Below are 23999 nucleotides of genomic sequence, written 5' to 3'. Positions count from 1 at the left end.
TAAAGCCCTGTCCCAATTTTAGTGCCAAACGCTTAAGTTTAGGCCAAAAACACATGTTTACTCAATTTTCTAATGTTTTCCGTTGGTTTAAGCCCAAAATTTTTTTTTTTTAGATTTTATCACATCCTTTGGCTTAAACTCAAATTTTGGGTGTATTTTGTTTTCCGTGTCCCTTACGAAATGTCAGATAGGAACAACCCCAGTGGTCGAACTAAAACCCCTGTGGTGTTTTTGTCGACTAAGCGAACGTCAAACATGATCAAAAGTGTCAAGGTTCATTTATGAACTAAATTTTTAAATTAAAGTTTAAACATGATATAGCCATTATTTGAGCGGGAAAAAATGCTAAAGTAGTTACAGTAACATGCTTTTTCGTGTTATTATATAAAAACAAGATTTCATTAAAAATTTTAGGACCCAATTGCGTAACACACTCACACATGTACATTCCAACTTATAATACCAATAAACAACAGTTTGGCAAATTGTTAGATAAATTGGTGTTTGTGGCGATGTGCACTTGCAAATTTTTGCCGTTCAGCTGTGCTGTCATGTGTATTTTGTTTTTCTTTTAGTAAAAAGTATGAAAAAGTAAGTGAAAAATAAACCTGATCGATATTGTCACCGACTCGATTTCTCGCGGGATGGATGTGCGAATTAATTCTGCATTCGAACAGCGGAATAATTGGTAACATGAACATATTATTGTACCGTGGAGGCATCTTCTAATATGTGTTTTTTTTTTCCTCCAGGATTCGTTATCAGTATGCAGATGTAGGAATGGTCTCGGGCGATTCAACACCAGTCCGATGTCCACCTGCCTAGGTATGCCATCCTCTGAGACGAGAACAATTGTCGTGGCTGCTGATCCTCATTATAAAAGTATCTGAAGTGGTAATCAAACGGCGGAGGAACTGGAGTATGAAGGATCGTAATATGTGCGGGATTTTCAGTACAAGGCCCTTTTAATAGAAAATCTAAAGTTGACTGACTCGTGTATTGTATACTATGACGAAGGTGGTGAAATAAACACCTGACATGGACTATAAGGCACTTAGAAAATGGCGATATATGTGAAATTTTCAAACTACCTATAGGAAAAGTACGATAGATAATAAATAAAAAATAAAAAAAAAATCGTATTACATTAAAATAATGAAACAGAAAATATGTGTAATACGCACTTAGTTTAGAGAAAAAAAATGAAGTGAGATGCTTTGCGTGTATTTTCTTGTTTCATTGTTTATTCATCATAATTAATCATGTGGTTTAAATATATCAGAACAAAACCGTATACGGTTAAAATACAATATAGTACCATAAACCAACTGAATCACATACATTATTCTTATTCAAGCCATATTTATGGTAAAACTATTCTTGTACTGCTTGCTTTACAGTGGGCTGGACAAAAAATGGATAGTATATCTACAACTTTACAAACTGTAAAGGCCGGTTTGCTACTGACAAGAAAAGGAATCGCCTATCTCGATGCGTGGAAAATTTCTCCCAAGAAATGGTCAAAAAAATCACTTTTTTCTGATCGCAGAACGCAGTTGAGAAGAAATGTCACTTCAAAGGGGGCTCTCTGTAGGAAATTTCTTGACCCTTTCAGTCAAGGAATTTCTTTACTTTTCTTGAGCGAAACAGCATACTTAGCTTAAACGAAAAATTTTGTTCGAGAAAATCGTCAGTTTTTAATGGTGACATAACTTAACCGCCTATTCCCCACATTGTTATTTTCCCGATTACTGTTCATCAAATTGTGAAAACCGTTCGCGGTAGTGTGGATTTATTGTTATTTTGGATGTTGTACGGAATTATTGATGTATTGTTGCAAATTGTTGTGCACACTACGGGATACAGTATGAATATAGTTCTTGATTATGCGGGTAAGAAAACAATAGCAACCGTGGGAGAGGAACATTGCATCAACAAACTCGCCAGCTCGCTAACTGGTCAGCTGTCATTTTTTCCCCCACTTCCACTTCCCCCTTGCATCCACTGACTGCTTAGATTGTTGTACCTTCATATAAATACCTTGATCAGGCTATCGACATGATGGAGACACCATCTTATATGGTGACAGAGGGCTCGATTGGCTTGTCTGATAGATCGGGCCCGGGACATCCTGTCTACTGCAAATCGCTGCAGTTGATATAGGGCATGTCCATTGCCTGGGAACTATAGTTGGGGTACAATCCTACAATAACAACGAACATTTGGTAGTATGGTTCATGTTGGATTTTTTTTCTTGTTTTTTTAGTTTTAAACAAAATTGAATCACAATATAATATAATACAAGCTTGTTTACTGCAACACACATCCGTTTACCAAAATATAGCGCACGAAAGACCAATAAAGCCTTATTCGCAGCAGAAGAGAAAATCGTTCATTTTCAATTCGCCCTAATTCTAGCATACGCTTGCTCTTGTTCAAATAGATGCGAGTTTCCGTGTAGCTTATACTCTAAAAATATGCATAGATTTTGTTAGAAGTGCAACGAATTGAAACAAAAATAAAAATAAACAAAACGCGCGCGCGAGTTTCGACGGTGGTTGAATTTAATTCTTTTTGTAACAAATTATTTTTTTTCAAAATTGACCATCATGGATAAAACTATCGTAAGAGAATCAGAGATATTCAAAACGCTTCAGTCTCTAGCAAGAGCGGAAATAGTAGATGACCCCTTTGAAAAAGTTCAAACTTTACGGAACGGCATATCTCAGCTATATTCCGACTCTCTCGCAAGGTAAGTTAGCACTGTGGGAAAAAGGGACATAAACTTTCAATAATATGTTTGTAATTTATTAACAAATTGTTACTAGATTTATTTATTCTTTACTAAATTAAGAGTAACTATTCATTACAGTAACGATTTATAGTAGTTTTTTTTATTAAACCTAAAAGTTTTTCATACATAATTAAAACAAAACAAATTTAGTACAATTTCATATCCGTACAAGGCACTGTTTCCACATCAAGTAGGTAACATTGTAATTGTAATGTATTAAACATACGGTATCCTGTAAGTTACAAAACTATTAATCGAGATAAGGGAATTTGATATATTTATTGAGATACCGAATTTAAAATATGTTCTGTATGAATGAAGGTCAGAGGTGTCATCTTTTATTTGACTATTATAAACTGTTTCCATGGTCTTATCCACTGGTGTACTAAACTGACTCGGTCGAAGAATTTTGACACTAGAGCGGGTCCAGATCACGTGGGGAAGCATACGGAAGCGTGCCCCGCTCAAGTGTCACAATTCTCAGACCGAGTGAATTTAGTACACCGCTGGATTAGACCTGGGAGGGAGGCACCGATACTACACGCAAAATATAAGACAACGTTATTTTGAACTGCAAGATAACTCCAGCTTGCCAACAACAATCAAGGCAGGCTTCGAGAAAATCGGTACTTTCCTTTTGTTGTGCACCTTCGATCTTTCCTGACAAACATGAAAAAAGGGCCACAGTTTTCTATGCACTAAATATTCATTTTCATTGGAAAAAGTAGAACGATGCGTTTTTCAATGCATTATGGTCAATCATATTAAATGGTGCTCACGTGACATTATTTGCGTTATGTGCATGAATTGATTTTCATTCGATTTTTATCACTTTTGAAGAAATACGAAAATGTGTTTTAATCAGTTACGCGCTTTTTTCATGTTAGTCCAATGTTTGAGATCTGGGCTCACAGTGACAGTTCGTGACAGCGGAATCTCGGCTCACTATGACGTACAGAAATTTTGTATTGGTTTCTCCCTCCCAGGATTAGACCATTAGATAAAATTGTTTCGAGCTGTTTTGTGGAATGCCTGTAAGTAAATAAAAACAGAATTTAGTACAATACCATTTAATTCCACACACAACGCTTGAAACTGAATTTGAATATTCTATTTGTTTGCAGTATTCCAGTATTCCTTTGTTCAAATTTATTAGAGTACATGTCATAAGTGGACATATCATGTTATCTTTAGGTTCAGAAAGTTTTGTTAGCATAAAATTAAAATTTTACTCAAATGTAACAATAGGTAACCTGTTGTAGAAAAATATAAATGATCTCTGATTGTGTATTGATTTCATAACGAAAATACTATATTACTTGGTAACCATTGATATACTTTCACTTAAGTATAAACCTGTTCTTATAACCATTGAAAAAAAAATATATATTACGATTACAGCAATAACATTCGTACTATCAAACTATATAATAATATGTGGTAGTAATTTGTTTGTAATTATTATAATTAAAAACAACGAAAATAAATTATCTAGGTATTTACAAAAACAATAGATTCATGTGATTTGTTAAGAACTCTTGTGGAAACCTTCAGATTTTAATACATGATACATGCCCTATCTAAATGCGGAATTCGGGCAGGAAATTACAAATTAGGAGACATAAAGTCACGCTTTGTATCAACCTTATCAACCTAACTATAAATGCATTCCATGTTTTCCCAGTAACGACGAAAGATTTACCTGTTCACTGGTTCAACGTCATTTACACAACTATCAAAATGTACTGATCGATCCGGATTCCGTAAACAATTACTGTGACGAGGTGATGCAGCTTCTAGCTGCTGACCAGGATGAAGCCGACGATGAGGACCCGGGGATCTCAGAAACTGCCTTAGGCGACGCTGTATCCTATTTGACAGCAGAACGATTGTGCAAAGGCCAATTTGAAGATTGCGCCAGTTGGGAGTTGGATGATGTGGCGATTCAATCGCTGTTTGAAAGTAATGCCAAGCATGAGGGATATGAAATTGTTAATGTTAATGATGATCACATGTTTCGCGAGTCAGAGAAGCGCGTAGCAGAACCAGATGGAGGTTTTAAAACTAATACAATGTCAACGAAAACGCCCAAAGAAAACATTACATCCCTTCCTGGTATTAAACGAATGGACACTGTGAACTTGGAGGATATTTCAAAAAGAGTGTTTGCGCCACCAACGAGAAGCTTTTTTACCCCAAAAGTGCCTACATGTTCCAGCAATAGTAGCCGAAGTCCCGCAGATAGTGCCTTCAATTCCAGAAATAATGACAATGCGAATGAACAACCGAAGACTGATGAGAACAATTTTCGTACAGCCAAAGATGAACTACAAATCCAGAATATTAAGGTCAGTATATTGTTTGCGGGGCTGGTAGCAGGTCTCGTTTTAGAGGCTTGATCTCTATTTTTAAGTATGTTCCTAAAAATCTCATAACATCATTAAACTCTATTTTGACCAAAATAGTCTCCAAAGCCACTTTTCCTTACCGTAAAACGGGGTGAACAGAAAAAGTGGGGCGAATAGAAACAAAGTTTCCTACAGGTAGAAATGCGTCTTTTATGTAAAGATAAACTTGAAAAACCTACTGAAATATATTTTTTTCTTTTAGTTCAATAGTAACAGAGTATCGACAGACTATTTTCAAATCATAAATTTTGCCACATTTTGGTTAAACAAAATAAGAAGAAAATATTGAAATCTCAACCATTTTTGATAGCTTGAAACATCCGCCATTTTTGACAATTTGCAACATGACCAAAAATTGAAATTGTTTTCAATAATTTTATTTTTTTTTTCTTCATTAGATGAATTCGTTATGATATTTCTTTAAGATGCACTCGAACAAGTGTTTATTTTCCCATTTAAATGAAAAAAGTATTGATATTTACTGAACAGTGTTTCTATTCGCCCCATTTTACGGTATTCTCCTTAAAGTTAATCATGCTGCCAAATTTTCTTCAGGATTTTCTCCTATTCTTCCGTTCTGCGCATATCTGTCCCGCGGTCCATAAGGTTTACATAGAACATGGGCGTAGAAGGGCAGTATTTCTCGAGGAAAAGTATCAGGAATTCTGCAAGTGATTTATGCTGACATACTTTCAGTGACTCCTCCAGAAATTCCTCTAGTGATTACTCCACCAATTCTGCTAGCGGTGTTTCAATGGATACCTGGAGGAATTGGCTTGTTTAAGGGTATCCAGTTTTTTTTACGTATTCTGAATCTACGTTAAAAATTGAATCAGATTCCAAAGTTTCAAAATTTTCCGTATATTGAAATGTCATTGAGTCTGCGGATTGAAATCTTCTGAAATAAAAAAAAATCAAATATCAAAATTGAAATATTGAGGCACAATAAACTTTTGATTTACTTAGAAAAATGTGCTCTTAAAGAATTCGTTTCTGGCTTGCAGTCTTAAAAAGGGCTCACGAATTTATTTTCTTGGCTCCAACGTTACGATCCCATTTGGATCTTCTTTTGGATTGGATTTGATTTGGATTTGTATCCAAATTGGGATCGAAACGTTGGAGCCAAGAAAATAAATTCGTGAGCCCTTTATAAGACTGCAAGCCAGAAACGAATACTTTAAAAGCAAAAACCCAGTCGAATATCATTAGAAAAATGTGCTCTTTCGATCAAGCTATTAAAACTGTAAACTTTTCATCACTAAACAACTTATTATAGGAGATCTTCCAAAGATTGCTATTGGAGTTTTAAGAATATCCGCAATTGCTCATTTCAGAGTTTTTAAGAAAATATCGTTTAAGGTTTTTTTTTGGCGAAGATCTATAAGAATTCCTACGCTAATTTTTACAGTCATCCTTCCATTCATTTTTATATGAATAAGCTATAAGAACTCATACACATGCTTTCTTTAGCCGTTTGGTTAGAGTCCGCGGCTACAATGCAAAGCCATGCTGAAGGTGTCTGGGTTCGAATCCCGGTCGGTACAGGATCTTTTCGTAATGGAAATTTCTTGACTTCGCTGGGCATAGGGTATCACCGTACCTGCCACACGATATACAAATGCGAAAATGGCAACATTGACAAAGAAAGCTCTCAGTTAATATCTGTGGAAGTGCTCATAAGAACGTGACTAAACTGAGAAGCAGACTCTGTCCTAGTTAGGATGCAATGCCAAGAAGAAGAAGAAGAACTCATCCACATTTACTCCCAGGAGTTGCTTCAAGAATTCCTCCTGGGAATATTCGAGGAAATATATTAAATATACAGTATGGCCCATAAAAAAAATGCGAAAATTGTTTGAACGTGGATATATCATCCACAAGCGTTATTTTCATTGTTTTTGATAGTGAATGTAATTTCTGACTAATGTAGTATATTCTGACACAACTTCGCTATCCAGGACAATTTTTGTCATATTTTTCTTACTATCCTAAATAATGTTATAAAGCAAAGAAGTTCAAAGGTTTTGTCCGCCCAAAGCTAGAAACAGCGTCTGATTGTCGTATACTCTGGTGATAAACTTTCCACCATCAAAAATCACACTTTATTGTTGAAAATTTTGGTTTGTTTGGTATCAGAGGATGGAGGAGTTCTTAGAGAACGAGCCTTTTTATTTGGTTAAGGTGGAATAAAAAATAAATACAGAGGCCTATAATAGATTTTTGAGAATGAAATTTGTTCCATCGGTTTGAGACAACTTATATCAATAGGTTTTGAGCAAAACGGAGCCGCTTATCACACATATATGAAGGTTCAATCAAAGCTCTGCAAAATGAGCCGTTTTTTCGAAAATATGTTTAAGTCTCCAATTACCCAGTTATGAACCAATTCTGTCATTTGATATGGGCGTATGCTGGAGACAAGGCCTGTGAAGAATCCCACGCCATCGTTGATGTTTTAGAAGCTTTCATCACACAGATATTGAACTCGACGTCCGCATGATAAAATTTGAAGGTATGCTTCCAATTCCTCTCTGGTAAGGTGAAAGTAACAGATAAAAATTATATCCAAAGTGAAAAACTGAGTCTAAATAGATTAAACAATACAAGTAATGAATAATATTTATGTTTAATTCACATTTTCTATGTAAAACTACCATAAAACATGATATGACCATTTTCGCATTTTTTTATGGGCCATACTGTACTTTCAAGAATTTCTCAATATTTTCAACCTAGAATTCCTCTTAATGTTCCCGCAGATTTTTTTTCTAGAAATTTCTTTCGAGTATTACCTACTCGTGCAGTTCTTCCAAACAACTTCTCGTGCAATTTCTTAAGTAAAATATTCATGGATTCTTCTTCTTCCTTCTGGCGTTACTTCCCCACTGGGACAGAGCCTGCTTCTCAGCTTAGTGTTCTAATGAGCACTTCCATAGTTATTAACTGAGAGCTTACTATGCCAATGACCATTTTTGCATGCGTATATCGTGTGGCAGGTACGAAGATACTTGATGCCCTGGGAAGTCGAGAAAATTTCCAACCCAAAAAGATCCTTGACCGGTGGGATTCGAACCCACGACCCTCAGCTTGGTCTTGCTGAATAGCTGCGCGTTTACCGCTACGGCTATCTAGGCCCTTAGGGATTTTTATAAAGTTCATTTAAGGTTTCACAGATATAATAATATGTAATATGCAAATATGTAATCCCAGCTGACAATTCCTACACAAATTTCAAATCATTCCTACAAAAAATTCGTTTCAAAATTTTCAAAGAATTCCTGCGGGATCCATATTTGCCCAGCCGATTGTTCGACATTTCGCGATAATCTATTCCGCGGTCAACCATTTCGCGGTGTACCATTTCGCGGTTTGGAACGTTTTGCGGTTTACCGTTCCACGGTCTATACCATTTCGCGGTGTGGTTTTTCCTACGAGTTGCACTAAAAAATGTTGGCGTTATTACTAATAACATTTTCATCGGTGATTTACCCTTCTTTTGAATACAGGCAGTTCTTCAAATTGCACTGTTAAGATAGATGAAACATCTCGGTACAAACCGCGAAACGGTACACCGCGAAATGTCATGCCGCCAAATGATACTAACCGCGAAATGGTACACCGCGAAATGTTATACAATCCGCCCAGCCAATAGAAACAACAGTTCAAATTGCTGCCATTCCGGCTATTCAAGACAGCTTGCTTCCGTTTTAGCTCGAATGAAATCGATTGGATGTCTAGTTTTTTGAGAACCATTGAAGTTTATGGAAATGTGCACCAGTTCGGCGTTATTCCGGTGAGTCACTAGGTTAGATCGGGTAAAAATGACCCCAACTTCCTTTTCCATCAACTTTTACCCAACTAGTTGGTATAAATCGGACTTCAATTCAACTTATTTTTGTAGTTTCGACTACGGACTCTTGTAAAAGCGAAATTAGACAATGAGACTAGCTTTGGCCTTGGGTATTTTTTGGTTCCTTACGGGAACTTCGTGGAAACGATCCAAGATAGGTCCATTCTTTTTTTCTTCTAAATTGGAAAATTTGGGTGTCAAACTTCTACATCTTGAAAAAAAAATCAGCTCAGCCCTACTGACATTTGTAGGAAGAGTAGTCAAATATAAACATAAATGAATCTGTTTTGATAAATTTGTGAGGACATTTATTAAAGTTAGAGATTTTGGTTGAGTAGAGAGTAGGATTCCACAAAGACAATCCGACGCGTCGAAACCGTTTGAGCTTCCTTTAACACGGGCGGCCAGAATAAAGGAGAGCATGAGAGACAAAATATTATAGTTGTGAATTAAAAGGAGAACAAAAGATACTCTGCAGATAGATAGAATGACGATTAGCTTCAGTTTGTAAAAGGATATTGTTGCAAGCGTACATGTGGTGAAAGCGCGTGTAAAAAAACGAAAAAAAGTGTGTTGAACTGAATTTAATTCATTTTAATTTTCTTAGTGAATCCTACAACTATGACTCAAAAATATATGTTGGAATCGAGTTATGTCTGAAGAAATTTGAAGTTTTCATTCAAATCGATTCACAAATAACTCAGATATAACCCTTCAAAGATGACCATTTTGTATATACATCTAAAAATTTGCAAATGTTTTGTCCAATACTTCAATAGCGAAATCTCCACATCTCACATCTCCACTTTCAATTGTAGATAAAAATATTTGGTTTTAATTTCACTGAACACTCATTTATGTGATTGTCTGCAGAGTGATTGGTAAGGTCAACTCACCAGTACAATACATAAGTTGTGATATACAGATATAGTTTTGTAATGTCTGGTTTATCATCTTGAAATACCTTTCGATGGTACTACTCAAATTAACTTAGCGGCTTTCCATAAACGCTTTCCCAAAATTCAAAATTTTCGATGGTTTGCGAACGCGTTTTTTCTTCAATCATGCTAAAGTTGTTAACAAAAAAGATAAATAGGGGAAAATAATGGGAATTCTTGTATTGTAGGGGGTGAAAGACCATAGGGAAACAGTTATGTTGGTTCTTCTCGTTCAAGACTATTTATTTTGTATATATATCAGGGCGATTAAAAAAAAATTGGGTTTTCTCCACATCGCTAATTTGATTCTAAATCAAATTCTCAAAGTCCTCCCAAAGTTTGAGCTATTTTGGATGAAAACTGAGAATGCACCAGTCGTTTAAATTGTGTATTGCAATATAATATACTGATCATGAGCATGATTGTCCGCCCGCAGTTGCTACTTCGTTATTGCAAGAACAGCTGTACTTACGCAGGGAACCAACAGACTCTACTCAGGTGCTCTCATTATTATTATTTTTTTGACATTTTGTTGCCTTGTTTTGTTAAGTTTCAACTTAGTATTTTACTGTATTTTCTAGTTTAAAACATCATTGGGGCTTACTGTCTGTTGGTGTATAAATAAATAAATAAATAAATTATAACAAACAATAACGGCGCCGGCAGTGTCCGAATGCAGGTCAATTTGGGGATTAGAGGGAAATGTTGACGTGTTACTTGCTTTATGGAAGTCGAGGAGTCCTATGCACTCTCACAAGTAAACACTGGGTATTTGGATATTGGAAAGGGTTGGGTAAAGGATTCGTTTTGGTTAACGATAAATAAGTAATTTGAAATGAATGCGCCTAACCGGATTCGCGGAACCGGAAACGCCGAAAAAGTCTACACTGTTACTTCAATAGGGCCTAACTGAGATGAACGATTTCTCTTCATCGACCATCTCTTTTGCTAATAGCTTCACTAAATTAGATAAATCTGTAATATTTCTTGTTTATGAAGCAAGGTATAGTGGTTCTTCATTCTACAGCACAACTATGTGTTAGAGAATGCAATAACGTGAAGAGAGCAACGGTGAAGAGAAAACGATGAATGCAGATAAGTTCCGCTTCTATCACCACGTGTTACATAATACTACAATATTCTAGAACTGATCTTACATCAGCAATATACAAGGTTTTAATCGTATATGGATCAAGAAAATTGTAGCTAAACCGCTTAAGGTGAAGCTGCGTGTAACTCAAAGAATCATTAGAATCATCATTGATGTAATAGTAGTAGTGTCGCCTTTCCATGTATATTTTCAAAACAAACAAACAAAAAATATAACATTTTTGTTAAGCATATTTTTATGTAAACACATGGGAAATTTAGTAGATTGACGTGTATTGGATATCAAAATCAACTGTTCAATCGTACATATCAAAAGAAAACATTACAATTTAATGAAGGGCAACGAAATTTCTCTGTTTTTTATTGGATTTATCGCATATTTTTGTTATGCATCGGTACGGTTTATGTTTGCAAGGGATGACGGTGTTGTCAGGTGATTAGTGACCGATTTTTCTAGCAATTGTTATATGCTTGTTTTCGGAACATTTGCTGCATATTATAAAAACTTATCATTTTGCAAATAGTTTTCCATCACAAGATCACTGGTTTAATAAAATTTTAGTGGTTTTTGTGATTAATCCACATTAAATGCTATGATTTTACAGATAGAAACTCTGACATCACTGCGCTCAACGATCGCGATGATTGTGCACACACGATAGACGCATCCCGACGCATCGCACTGTGGAGCTTTTCAATTATTTTGGGTGGTCCAAATTGATAAACACTTGGTATGATTTTATGCTTTGTAGAGATGGTTTCTGTAATTTGAGAGAATCGAAAAACAAACAACGTATGAGTTTCAAGTTTCTATGCTTTACCCAACCTTACGCACTGAAAATTAATACAACAGAAAAAAAGTTGGATATTTTAGACTATAAACACAGGCATGTCTCAGTGTGCGGTGGCGGCGTCGATTCGCAGCAAGTGAAAACCATCGCCACAATAGTTTTGAGTGATGCGGTTGATAAAACTTTATAAATATTTGATTCAGGTTTGAAATGTGTTCCTTTAAGGAAAGTGAATGAAAGATTTGTTTAGTGGAAGTGTAGTGAACGCAATATGAAATCCAAACAACAAATGCTTGCTGCAGAATTGTCGCTAAATTGATAATGCTGTATCTGAAAGTGTTGATTAAATATTGAAATACCACCTGAAGCATTTTTCTTCGCAAAAATTGTCCATTAAATCAGGTGATAAGCAGTTATATTTCATCGATGTTGTAAATACCAATACCATCATAACAATATGTTAATGATTTTGGAAGAAGCCATTTTGTGATGACGCACCAAAAGGCCTTAATAAAGCTTAACATATTGGTAGCTTTATGGATAATCGTATTATAATGATCAGCAAAGGTAAGTTTAGAATCTAATATGACACCTAAAACTCTAATCTTATCGCACTTTTGAACAATTTGATTTCCTAAAGAGACAGTAATCTGTGGTGTATTCCGTTTTCTGCTATATGGTCGGGGTTCTGCTAAACCGCACCAAGTGCCATTTTTTCCCTAATCGACTTTTTTACACCAGAGGACTCAAATAATCATTACCTTTCTACCATAAAAATATCAAGCAATTTAAACAGTACCTTGTAATCTTACATCAAAAATTTTCTTTGGATGGACATGTAAAACTGTAAATTTGTTCAGCCAGAGCGAACCATAAACCAACGCACGTCATCAGAGAGAATTCATTTTTCAGATATAAAGCTATATTTTTTCAACTTCCTTCTATATTCTTACTATTTATCCATTCCAAGCAACTCATAGAAACAGAGGCCAGTGAAATTGGGCAGCAATTGATTAAATGCAATTAAATATAGCTCTGGTGGCGTTGATCTATTTTCTTTCAAATTTTATCCAGCCAAGCCGCACTAAGTACTGTTTATCTGAAAATCATATTTAGACATGGAATAAAGGCATTTTTATGCAATACATACTTGCACTAGCTTGTTATACAATATGTTTATCAAACCACACAGAAGCCGTAATGAAAAAACGAATTAATTAAATCTGATGCTGTGTGAAGAACTCAGGTGGACTTGGTGCGCTTTAGTTTTATTTTATTTTATTTTATTGGTGTACAAGGGGGTCAGGGGCCAAGTCTCCAGCATAAGTTTGAAAACTCATACCGTCCATAATACACCGGGGGATTTGGAGTTTTGGAAGTAGGCAACGCAACATCTTTGACCAGAAGGTTCTTTAAGTTTTGCTTTTACTCTAGACTTCCCCTACACGTATGAATGATGCAAGGTCGAAAGAACATGAATCAGTCATACATATAACGGTAGTGAAGTGTTTTGCCTAAGGATATGTGAAAGGAGGGATTTTGTGTGGTGTTTTGTAAATCGCTCTGTGGAACAAATTTGTTATTAGTTAAATAATAAGTTCATTTGATTTACCTTTCAATTAGTATTCAATGATTACAGAAACTTTATACTTAACAAAGGCGTAGAGTGCAGCAAGCTTGGTGGGCGGATCAAGTGCGTATTGATTTGGCGAGCGTGTGACAGAACCGAGGATGGAGAGATGCGACCGCAAACCGACGTTTTCTCGGCCATTACGCTGCCATGATAAGAGATGCCTTTCCTCTTCGATGAATTATTCCTCGAAGCGGGTTAGATATGAAAACAAGGATAAAGAGAGAAGGAATGTTAGTGATTGTTACATGCTTTATGGCAGTATTGGCGTACATTGAAGTCATACAAAATTCGCTCTTTGGATTCCCACGATAACAATCCCTGAAACTAATGATAAACAACAAAAAATGAATCCGAAAGAGCGAGAACCTTGATACTTCAATGTATGACAATCCAGCTTTATTGCATGTGAGAAGTTCTTGGTGATATTCTCACAACGGCCATTCAGAATGGTTCGACGGATGTAGATATAAGATCATTATGATAAGATTAACGCGACGACATGTTAGTAAGCTCAAAACGATTATTGTATTTGCAACTGTTAATTTAAATAGTTAAGCTAAGGGTCAGTTATTGTATATAACTTTCTAGATAAGCAGAAGTAAAGCACGAACGCGAATCCATCCCATCTTCAAATGCACAACACTTCATTCTGGAACTTTAGAATGTCCATGTTGTAACTTGTTCACACAAGAAATCTGCCTCGACCGAGTTGACAGAACGCGCCCATACCCCTTTCTGAACCAAAGGACAGGGAACTAATACCATGATACCTTATCTACTAATACAAAAGCTACTTCTATGTTATTTCCACTACTACGCTCACGGTAATTATGTTACGATCGTTAGAATAAAAACGATAGAGGTTACTACTACATAACAGAAATACTACTGAAAGAACGCTAATGTCGCCAGTGTTGGTGTGATAAATGCAAAGTAGTGCAAAAATGCTTAGAGAATTAAATAAGTTATAAATTACAGCATTTTGTTCAACAATATTATATTAAAGATATTTAAAAATAAAACATTTCAGTAACAACAGTGCCATAAGTTTTCTAATTATTATACATATATCAGTAACACTACTAAACTATTTCTAATACCGCTACAACCTACCTTACGCAAGACCGTAAAATGCCGTAATTAAGAACATTTTGCAATATTTCTCAAAAATCGTAAATTATAGTTAATGATAATTTTAATTGGAATTATGATGCATTACCAGCATATACAAATAGCGGTATGGGCAAATTTCAAAAATTTTCTTAAATTTCGACAAATTTTGGACCAAATACGCTTACGGATTTAGGCAATGCGCTGAATTACGGCACCTTACGGTATTACTAAGGTAATAATTACTACATTGTTAGTAAACCTAACATAAATGCCTATTTTCAATGACCTGTGAGACGCAGAGACAACCCGCACCCACTCTTGCGCCTCGTGATCTACTGAAAAAGATTTATGTATATTGAACTAATACTACTATTAAAAATAGTGCTACTGAAGAAGGTGATCGTTGGTTTCCCAGTCTTGTTAGTGATTTGAGTGTTAGTAGAGACTGGTAGTAGGCCCTGCCGGTCCCTCCAGCATTACGCGTAGTTATCTGGTGTTAGATCATGCGACAGTAACTAAACTCATGCTGAAGGTGTGATAAATCAAGTGTAAAATATATTTAACCATTGAAACACATGCCATTATTAGACTAGCTTACATTTTATAAGTTATAATTACGATAAATTTTCGCGATCAATATATTAGCATAAGAGTATTTTTTTACAATATCAACAATATGTAATCACTTGATTAATCACCGTCAATCCCATCACCTATGGACAGGGTCTTGGTGCGCTTTAGTTGTTCAGAAAATGGCATTATCGCCATCAAACCCCGTCAGACAAACTGCACATTACTTGATTCAATTTTATCACCATTCCTTCAAGAAGTGAAGATGACCTAGTGGTAGCACACTAGATTACCACTCAGAAGGCAAGAGTTCGAATCACGATTAAACTTTTTTTTTCTGATGTTCTATCCGATGGTGATGGAAATCAAACAACTTTTAGATTCTGTGATTATTTTTATATTGCAGAAAAACATCATCAGGTCAATGTACATCTGAAAAGATGATGATTCCTGGTGAACACTTCACGCATTGAACTGTGAACTTGATCAGCAAAGGTGCACCAAATGGGAGCAACTTGGTGCTCTTTGGCAGAGCGAATTCATGGTTTTCTTCGATCATTAGGATCTACGTATGAACACGTGAGAACCTTGATTCAATAGATACGAATCCTTCCCATAAACACTTGTGACATGGATTCCAACATGCACGGTGATGATAAACATCATTTGTCTCCAATTTTACTTGTGTTGTTGAAAACTGTGAAACACATCCAACCATACCGAACCAAGAAACATATTTTTCAATTTTTGTTCAGCCAGAGTGAACTGAGTGCTTCATATTGTTTAATGAAATCCAATCACATCGTTAATTTTTGATGATTTACTAGTATATTTAATCTCGGTGTACTTATTGAACACTGTTAATCGCATGTGAAGGATAAAAAAATAAAATTGCTATCCGCGATAGACTAGTACAGGAAAAGACTTTAAAATAAAATATCTCGGAATAAAGATATTGGCACTTGGTGCGGTTTAGCAGAACCCCGACCATATGTGATTAAAATACATTTTTTTACGTTTAATTGAAGTAAGCTCTTGCTACACCATTTATCAAATATACTTATTTCATTCAGATAAATGTCGCTATCTTTGTTGCTATTGATTTCCATATAAAGTTTCATATCGTCAGCATAAATAAGAATTTTAAGGTGCTTAAGCACAATTTCAACAAAACATATGAATAACAATGGACCTAAATGTGAACCTTGTGGAACTTCTGATGTAACGTGAACAGGTTTTCACATTTTTCCCTCAAATTTTACTATTTGTTGGCGATCTGTTAAATACGATTCAGATGGGATTGGTGGTCTGATGGCTACCGCTTCTGCTTCATAAGCAGAAGATCATGGGTTCAATTCCAGGCCCGTCTCTTTCCTCGTACTTTGTAGTTATATATCTCTCACTTGCTTCTATCTTCCATTCTAAATCTATCACACTCAAACGATTCGTTCATGAGTGATTCCAAGCAACAGCACCAAAATTTGGTTAATTTTTTAATTCATTTTTTTTCTATTGAGCTGAAACTTTGCACAGTTTTCCAGTTCCATCTAAATCGTTATTTTCCGATATCAAATCTTCAAGTTGAGTCACGACTAACTTTTCAAAAGGGTGTATGTGAAAATGGTTCAAAAATATTCAAAAAGCTGCACAGCAAAAACGGTTCGTTTGATTGTTAGACAACTAAAGAAACAAAGTTAGACAACTAAATAAAGATTCCAAAAAAAAATACACACAGTAAAAAAAATTTTTTTGCATTAAAGAACATCATTTTTGACACAAAAACTGAAATATATCAAAACCCTATCGGAATACCAACGTAATTTTTTGAGGGAAAACGGTCCATTATATTAGCTATCTACCAAAAAAATTTGGTGATGGTAAACCAATAAACAAAAAAGTTATGACATTTCAAACATGTCACAATTTTCACATTTAGTAGAAAAAATTTTTTTTTTTTTCGGTGTAAATTATTACGGGAACCGCAGTTTGTTGCTGATTTTATTGTTTAGGGCCTTGCGTGAATTAAACAAGTCGTTTTCATGTATTCATTAGTATTATGTATATTATATGTATAAATATTATGTATATGTATAAATATTATATGTATATGTATATATGTATAAATTAAAATGAATTAACAGATTACACGAAAATATTTTTTTTTTTTTACCAGGATATTTTTTTTTAGAGTATGATCGATGAGTTTCTAAATGTTATATATAAACTTTAAAAGTTTTGGATTTGGGTATGCGTTATGAGATCATGAAAACATTTTATTAATACTTATTTATTTATTTATTGTTATTCAATTTTTTTACAATATCGAACACTTTTGCATCATTATCAGTACAGTTCGAGTATAGTTTTGCTTTAATTTTATTTTCTGACAATGGAATGAAACAGTGAAATTTTTGGGTTCCTTGGATCGTTTTCGCGTTATTATATTGCTCGCTGAGCTCTGATGCCGTTAATTCGTACTCTTCAGTAGTAGTAAAACAAAATGATAATTTTGTTAAATCTTCTTCTTTTCTGCGATTCGCCCAATCAAATAGTTCTTTTGCAGTTTTAATTGGATGCTCACGTTCTTTGGCTAAACTTGCTCTTGTGGCCATGCGCTTTATGGTTCCTCCAATAGCATCACAAGGACCTTTGCCATGTGACGTAGCAAAGAAATGCCATTCTGCATCAATTCCGTACTTTGATTTAAATTGACATAGGCTCGAAAAATTCTTACGGTTTTTGTACTGCGATGCTGCTCCATCAGACATGAAATATATCTTTCTGATTTCTTTATCCTTATCAACGCGTAAAAAGTTAATCATTTTGGCAATGAACAAATTTACAGATACTGAGTCGTGTCTTAAATCTTCGGAAATTACAATAAAACTAAAATGTTACAATAAAACTAAAACTAAAAACTTCCTAATAGATGCTATAATAGTTATGAATAATTAAATAAAATATCATGAAAACAACTTGTTAACCTCATGTGGTACCCTTAACAAAAATTCAGCAACAAACTGCGGTCCTAATAAAAATTAACAATGAAAAAAAAAAAATTTCACTAAGTGTCAAATTTGTGAAATATTTGAAATGTCATAACTTTTTGTTTATTGGCTTACCATCACCAAATTTTTATGGTAGATAGCTAATATAATGGACCGTTTTCCCTCAAAAAATTACGTTGGTATTCCGATAGGGTTTTGAGATATTTGAGTTTTTGTGACAAAAATGATGTTTTTTAATGCAAAAAAAAAAAAAATTTTTACTGTGTGTATTTTTTTTGGAATTTTTATTTAGTTGTCTAACTTTGTTTCTTTAGTTGTCTAACAATCGAACGAACCGTTTTTGCTGTGCAGCTTTTTGAATATTTTTGAACCATTTTCACATACACCCTTTTGAAAAGTTAGTCGTGACTCAACTTGAAGATTTGATATCGGAAAATGACGATTTAGATGGAACTGAAAAACTGTGCAAAGTTTCAGATATTTTTGAAATGGTCGATCAGAATCGACTTGCAGCCTCCGTGGAACCCTCTCATAGCAAATGCTAGAACCAGAGACGGACATGAAACCGTTTCCCTAACGCTTCCATTCTTCCACGCGCATGCCTTTCCTTACGCCTGATTTATAGGCAGTCTGCTAACCACAAAAGCAAACCTCTCTGCCTTTCTTTCCCCCAATCCATACACTCTCGCATGAACTGGCGTAGATGCAGTTGGACTCCACGGTCTACAGTGGGACAGTATAAGTGCAACATCATTTTCTCCCCCTTCCCCACATTGGTCTGCATTCTGACATGGTAGGCACCATTGTCGCCTAAAAATAGAAGATCATCAGCATTTATACACTGAGGATACCTGTTAATCCCAAGCAGTCATTCGGTTGGTTCCTTGTGTAAGTGCAGCTGATCTGGCGATACTGGAGTAGCATCCATGGGCGGCCAATCAAGCTCAAGCTCAAGCGATCTGTTAAATACGATTCAATCCAGTTGAGGAGTCTCATTGCAATTCCCATTTTATTGAGCTTGAAAATCTACATAGGAATATCTAGTCTATCAATTGCCTTACTAAAATCGGTGTAAAGTGCTTCAATGTGGTTACCTCTATACATTGCATTTAAAATGAAATTTACAAATTCCAAAAGGTTTGTTGTAGTAGAACGACCTTTAAAGGAACCATGTTGTGTTCGTTATTCTATGTTTTATTTGGCTAAACACGTTTTTATTTATAACTAGTGGGCCCGGCAAACTTCGTCTTGCCATCAAGTAGGCTGTTGAAAAACGCTATGGATCGTCCCATACAAAATGACAGTTCGGTTCACGCTCGTTCTTCTTACTTTCCCGGTGGATATCCTGGGAGTTTTATACACACAAACACGTCGGAACACTTGACGAACAAAACGGAAAAATAGTCATTCAAATCGGTTGACCCGTTCGGAAGCCATTTCGTGACATACAAACACCACTCCATTTTTATTTATATAGATTGATTCAAATACATGAAATAATAGCAATTTCACGACCCATTGGAAGCCCCCACAATAGAAATCTCAGCCAGCACAGTCGTTGGCGAGTGTGGTGTGTTATTTCAATACCAAAAATAATGCGCTCTCGGGCTAGGCATTGGATATAAATAGAAAGCGTTGTGTTTGGATGGGCATCTAATTCTTCCGAAAGAGGTGCACTTTGCGAAAAAGGACCACGTGATAATTGAGCTGAAATCGAATTCAGGTTAACTTCTGCGTCCATGAGTCCTCTTGTGGCGTAGGGGTAACGCGCCCTAACTAGAGATCAGGGAGTCGTGAGTTCGAGAGGACGTGTAATTTTTTCGCAAAACTTCACATCAATTTGTCCATTTAATCGAATTGCAAAGTATATGTAATGTTTAGTCTTTCGGTAGTTGTCAAACTTCCACTCGGCTGGTTAGCCGTAAAACCACGAATCATAATCAATTAAAAACAAGTATTCTTTAGTAGATCATAATGACACCAGACATTGAAACACTATTTTGAGGTCAAAACCACCCCATATTGCCTCGTATGTTCATATTGCCCCTATAGTTCTAATGCTTTAGCTAGAAAACCTTGCGAAAATAAATGGAAAAACAGACGAACCTCCTTGGTGAATCGAAAAGAAGCATATTGAAGATATCTGTTAGGGGTGTTTAAATTTGTTCGAGGGTGATTGAAAACGTGAAGAAACTTTCGTTTTAATATGACGGACACTTTCAGTAACTTTAAATATATCTCACGACTAAGTAAACTGTTAATAGTGTTATCTCTCAATAAGCATCGGTTTCATCTGCCATCTGCTTTTACTGACCTCGAACTGAAATGCACTTATGACTCCCAGTTTCTAAAAATCTTTAAGGCTCATACAGCGAATTACAAACTACAATCACATGAAAATATGCTTAGAGAAATGTCTGGTAAGATTTTCTGAGGAATAAAATTATTGTCTCCTAGTTCCTGTTAGGGTTCCCTTTATTTTTTAGGTATTTATTTGGTCTCTTTTTCTGGCAAAAGGCTTCTAAGATTTCTAATTTTCAAGACACCAGCTACCAGTCCTATGTTATAACTGCAAACTGCTCAACTTAATATTATATTAATCATTGCAGAAATATGGCAATGCAAACCCTCCAGGAAAAACGCCACTTTTTGCATATGGTAAAAAATCTCTGGGTGGACGTCGTACTTTGGGAGGTAAATTTGTGTGCCCGGTTCGTAACGAAGGACAAGATGGAACGAACAGAACTGGCACCATCACCTCTCCGAGTTCATCTCGCTACAGCCAGGAGGATAAACCGGAAGATGAAGAAATAGACGAACGTCTTCGCCACATAGATCCTAAGATGGTGGAATTGATCCGCAGCGAGATCATGGATCGATTCACTCCATTAACTTGGAAGACATTGCTGGTCTGGAGTACGCCAAAACTATCATTCAGGAAGCAGTCGTCTGGCCCATACTACGGCCGGATATCTTCACGGGATTGCGTAGACCCCCCAGAGGAATACTCCTGTTTGGTCCACCGGGAACGGGAAAGACACTGATCGGAAAGTGCATCGCTTCGCAATCCAAATCGACCTTTTTCAGCATTAGCGCTTCGTCCCTGACTTCCAAATGGATCGGGGATGGTGAGAAAATGGTTCGCGCGCTTTTTGCAGTGGCTTCTGTTCATCAACCGGCCGTCGTTTTCATAGATGAAATAGATTCGCTTCTTTGTCAGCGGTCGGAAACGGAGCATGAGAGTTCCCGGAGATTGAAAACAGAATTCCTGGTGCAGTTGGATGGGGCGGCCACGGCAGAGGACGAAAGGATCCTGATCGTTGGAGCTACAAATCGTCCTCAGGAACTCGACGAGGCTGCCCGTCGCCGACTGGTTAAAAGGTTGTACATTCCATTGCCGGAACTTCCGGCGAGAGTTCAAATACTGAGCCGGTTGCTGGGAAGCGAAAAGAACTCCCTTACAAGCACAGAAATTAACGATATCGGACAAATGACGGAGGGCTTTTCCGGTGCCGACATGAAAGTTTTGTGCCATGAAGCTTCGATGGGACCGATCCGGTCGATTCCTTTCGAACAACTTGGACAGATCGGGAAGGACGATGTGCGACCTGTGTGCTATGAGGATTTCAAGGCAGCTCTGAGTCGCGTACGAGCTAGTGTTTCTCCCAACGATCTGACGCAGTACGTAAAGTGGGATCGGCTTTATGGTTCCGGTGCTTCTAGCTGACTCAGGTCAGGTAAGTGAGGTGGTGGATGTCACATAGAATAAATCATGTTACCAGAAAGATATCCAATTTTATAACGATGACTTCCTTCATATAGGCCCCAATAGCATTGCATTCCACAAGGTTTTACTTTGTACATTTATGAATTTTTTGAATAGCGACCAAACTCAAATTAACACCAAATTGAATGGTTTTGGAAAAATAGTTTTAAATTTTAAGTAATAAACCATGTCAATTAAAAACGATTCTAACGGAAGTTCATATCAACAAAAAATCAAGCACTCCAGAAATGTCTCTGGTTTTACCTGCTGAACCTTTTGAACAATATTTAAGATAAACAGTTGTATGATGTAATGCAAATATTTAGGATTGGATTAAAATATGCTGTTAGATATTTCAATAAGGTGCCGTGGAGCAAGTGGATAAAGAAATCGTATAGTTAACCCGTATACTGCCCATAACTGCATAACAGTCACATTCGACATTTTTGACAAAATGGAGTTAATACCATGGAGAGTCATCTAATGATAAATACTTTCGATCAACTTAATGAAATCTGTGAGATTGTTCTAGAAAATTCGAAAAAAATACCAAGTTGTTTTGTCACATTGGTAATTATAACCGCATAACAGTCACATTGAGATTATTAATGTGCCTCGTAATGTAATACCAATGAAATTTCTATCAGAATTATTTTCTGACTATTCACCTAGTATATGATATGAGTTGTACAAAATATCAGCCTCAAATAAGCACTTTTGAGTTCCTGGTAATTTTTTGAAATTTTAGTTTCCTCCCATACTGCAATGAAATACACACTTGGTATTCCATTTACTCAGTGCCTACTTTTGTCGAATGTTACAAATATGCAGTTATGGGCAGTATAGGCCTAAGTGAAAGCAAACATCGGTAAAACCCTCACCACTCAGCGAAGACTTAACGGATTCAAACAATTTTCTGTCAGTATACTGGTACACATACTGCCCATAACTGCATATTTGTAACATTCGACAAAAGTAGGCATTGAGTAAATGGGATACCAAGTTTGTACTCTACTGCAGTGAGCAATTCTCGCTGAAACCAGGCCGCCATCGGCACCCATCGTTAGAATTCCAATTTTATGTCACTGATCGCTAGCTTTCGATAAAACTTAAGGGTGGTCCTTTTTGTTTTCTCAAATTGGTGGACCCCTCGTACGCCAGCTAGCTAAACAGTTTGCAAAAAAGCCCATTTTTTGATAAATCTTGGGTATTTCTTCACGTGATATGTCTCATATTTCCCTTGGAACACATACCAAACTTAATGGCATCGTATAGAGAAAGGATATAGCTTTCATTTGAAGTTAAAAAAAATCCGGCGGCCATTTTGAATTTGGCCGCCATCTTGAATTTTGTTAGAAAAATCGTTTTTTCACCATTAGCGCACCGCTCGTTTTGAATTCTGAGATCACCATCAGAAAGCTGAGGAAAAATTGCGTAAGATAGGCTACAGAAACTAGGTGTGCAATGGTATTTACCCTATGAAATGAACGATTTTCTAAAACATGTTCAACGATTTTGACGTATATGGCGAGTGCAATCAATGCAAACATCATTTTTGGTACAAGATACAAGTTTTCAATAGTTGGTGTATTTTTTCGAGTCAGATGAAGAATAGGAGTATTATTTTGAGTGAAAAAATCTGGCGGCCATCTTGGATTTTGACGCCATCTTGGTTTTAAGTAGTAGAATGAGTTTTTCACCTTGATAACACTCAACATGTTGAATTTTAATGCCACCGTTACACTTACTATTCTTCTTGTTCTTCTTTTTCCTGACGTTACGTCCCTACTGGAATAGAGCCAGCCCCTAAGCTTCAAAAAAAAAATTAACAAGTAGAATTTTTTAACGCTTATTTGCCACCTGAATGATTGTTCTGCATATCTGCGAGTTGAAAAATAGCATTAAGGGGCCTATTTTGTAAATCGAGCAGATTCATGTGACTCGTCTGTAGTCATTGTCGATCAAAGCAAGCATGCATATTTCAGATGTCACCCATCGACTCCCATAGTAATCCAGTC

General features: G+C 36.1%; 1 protein-coding gene and 1 long non-coding RNA gene across 2 annotated transcripts; both read left to right on the top strand.

Moving 5' to 3' along the window:
* Positions 1 to 2509: 2509 nt before the first annotated feature.
* On the top strand, positions 2510 to 22000 carry LOC5571734 (fidgetin-like protein 1). Its single transcript, XM_021845041.1, is given in 4 exon segments — positions 2510 to 2752; positions 4479 to 5142; positions 20825 to 21110; positions 21113 to 22000. Coding segments are annotated over 4 exon segments (1923 nt in total). The 5' UTR covers positions 2510 to 2609; the 3' UTR covers positions 21943 to 22000.
* Positions 13258 to 13852, top strand: LOC110676582. The gene is made up of 2 exons (XR_002500534.1): positions 13258 to 13298; positions 13531 to 13852. It is a non-coding gene; the product is annotated as an uncharacterized LOC110676582 (long non-coding RNA).
* Positions 22001 to 23999: the final 1999 nt, after the last annotated feature.

This window comes from Aedes aegypti, chromosome 2, assembly GCF_002204515.2.
Source record: "Aedes aegypti strain LVP_AGWG chromosome 2, AaegL5.0 Primary Assembly, whole genome shotgun sequence".
NCBI classification, from domain to species: domain Eukaryota; kingdom Metazoa; phylum Arthropoda; class Insecta; order Diptera; family Culicidae; genus Aedes; species Aedes aegypti.
This window is presented reverse-complemented; position numbering and strand designations above follow the sequence as displayed.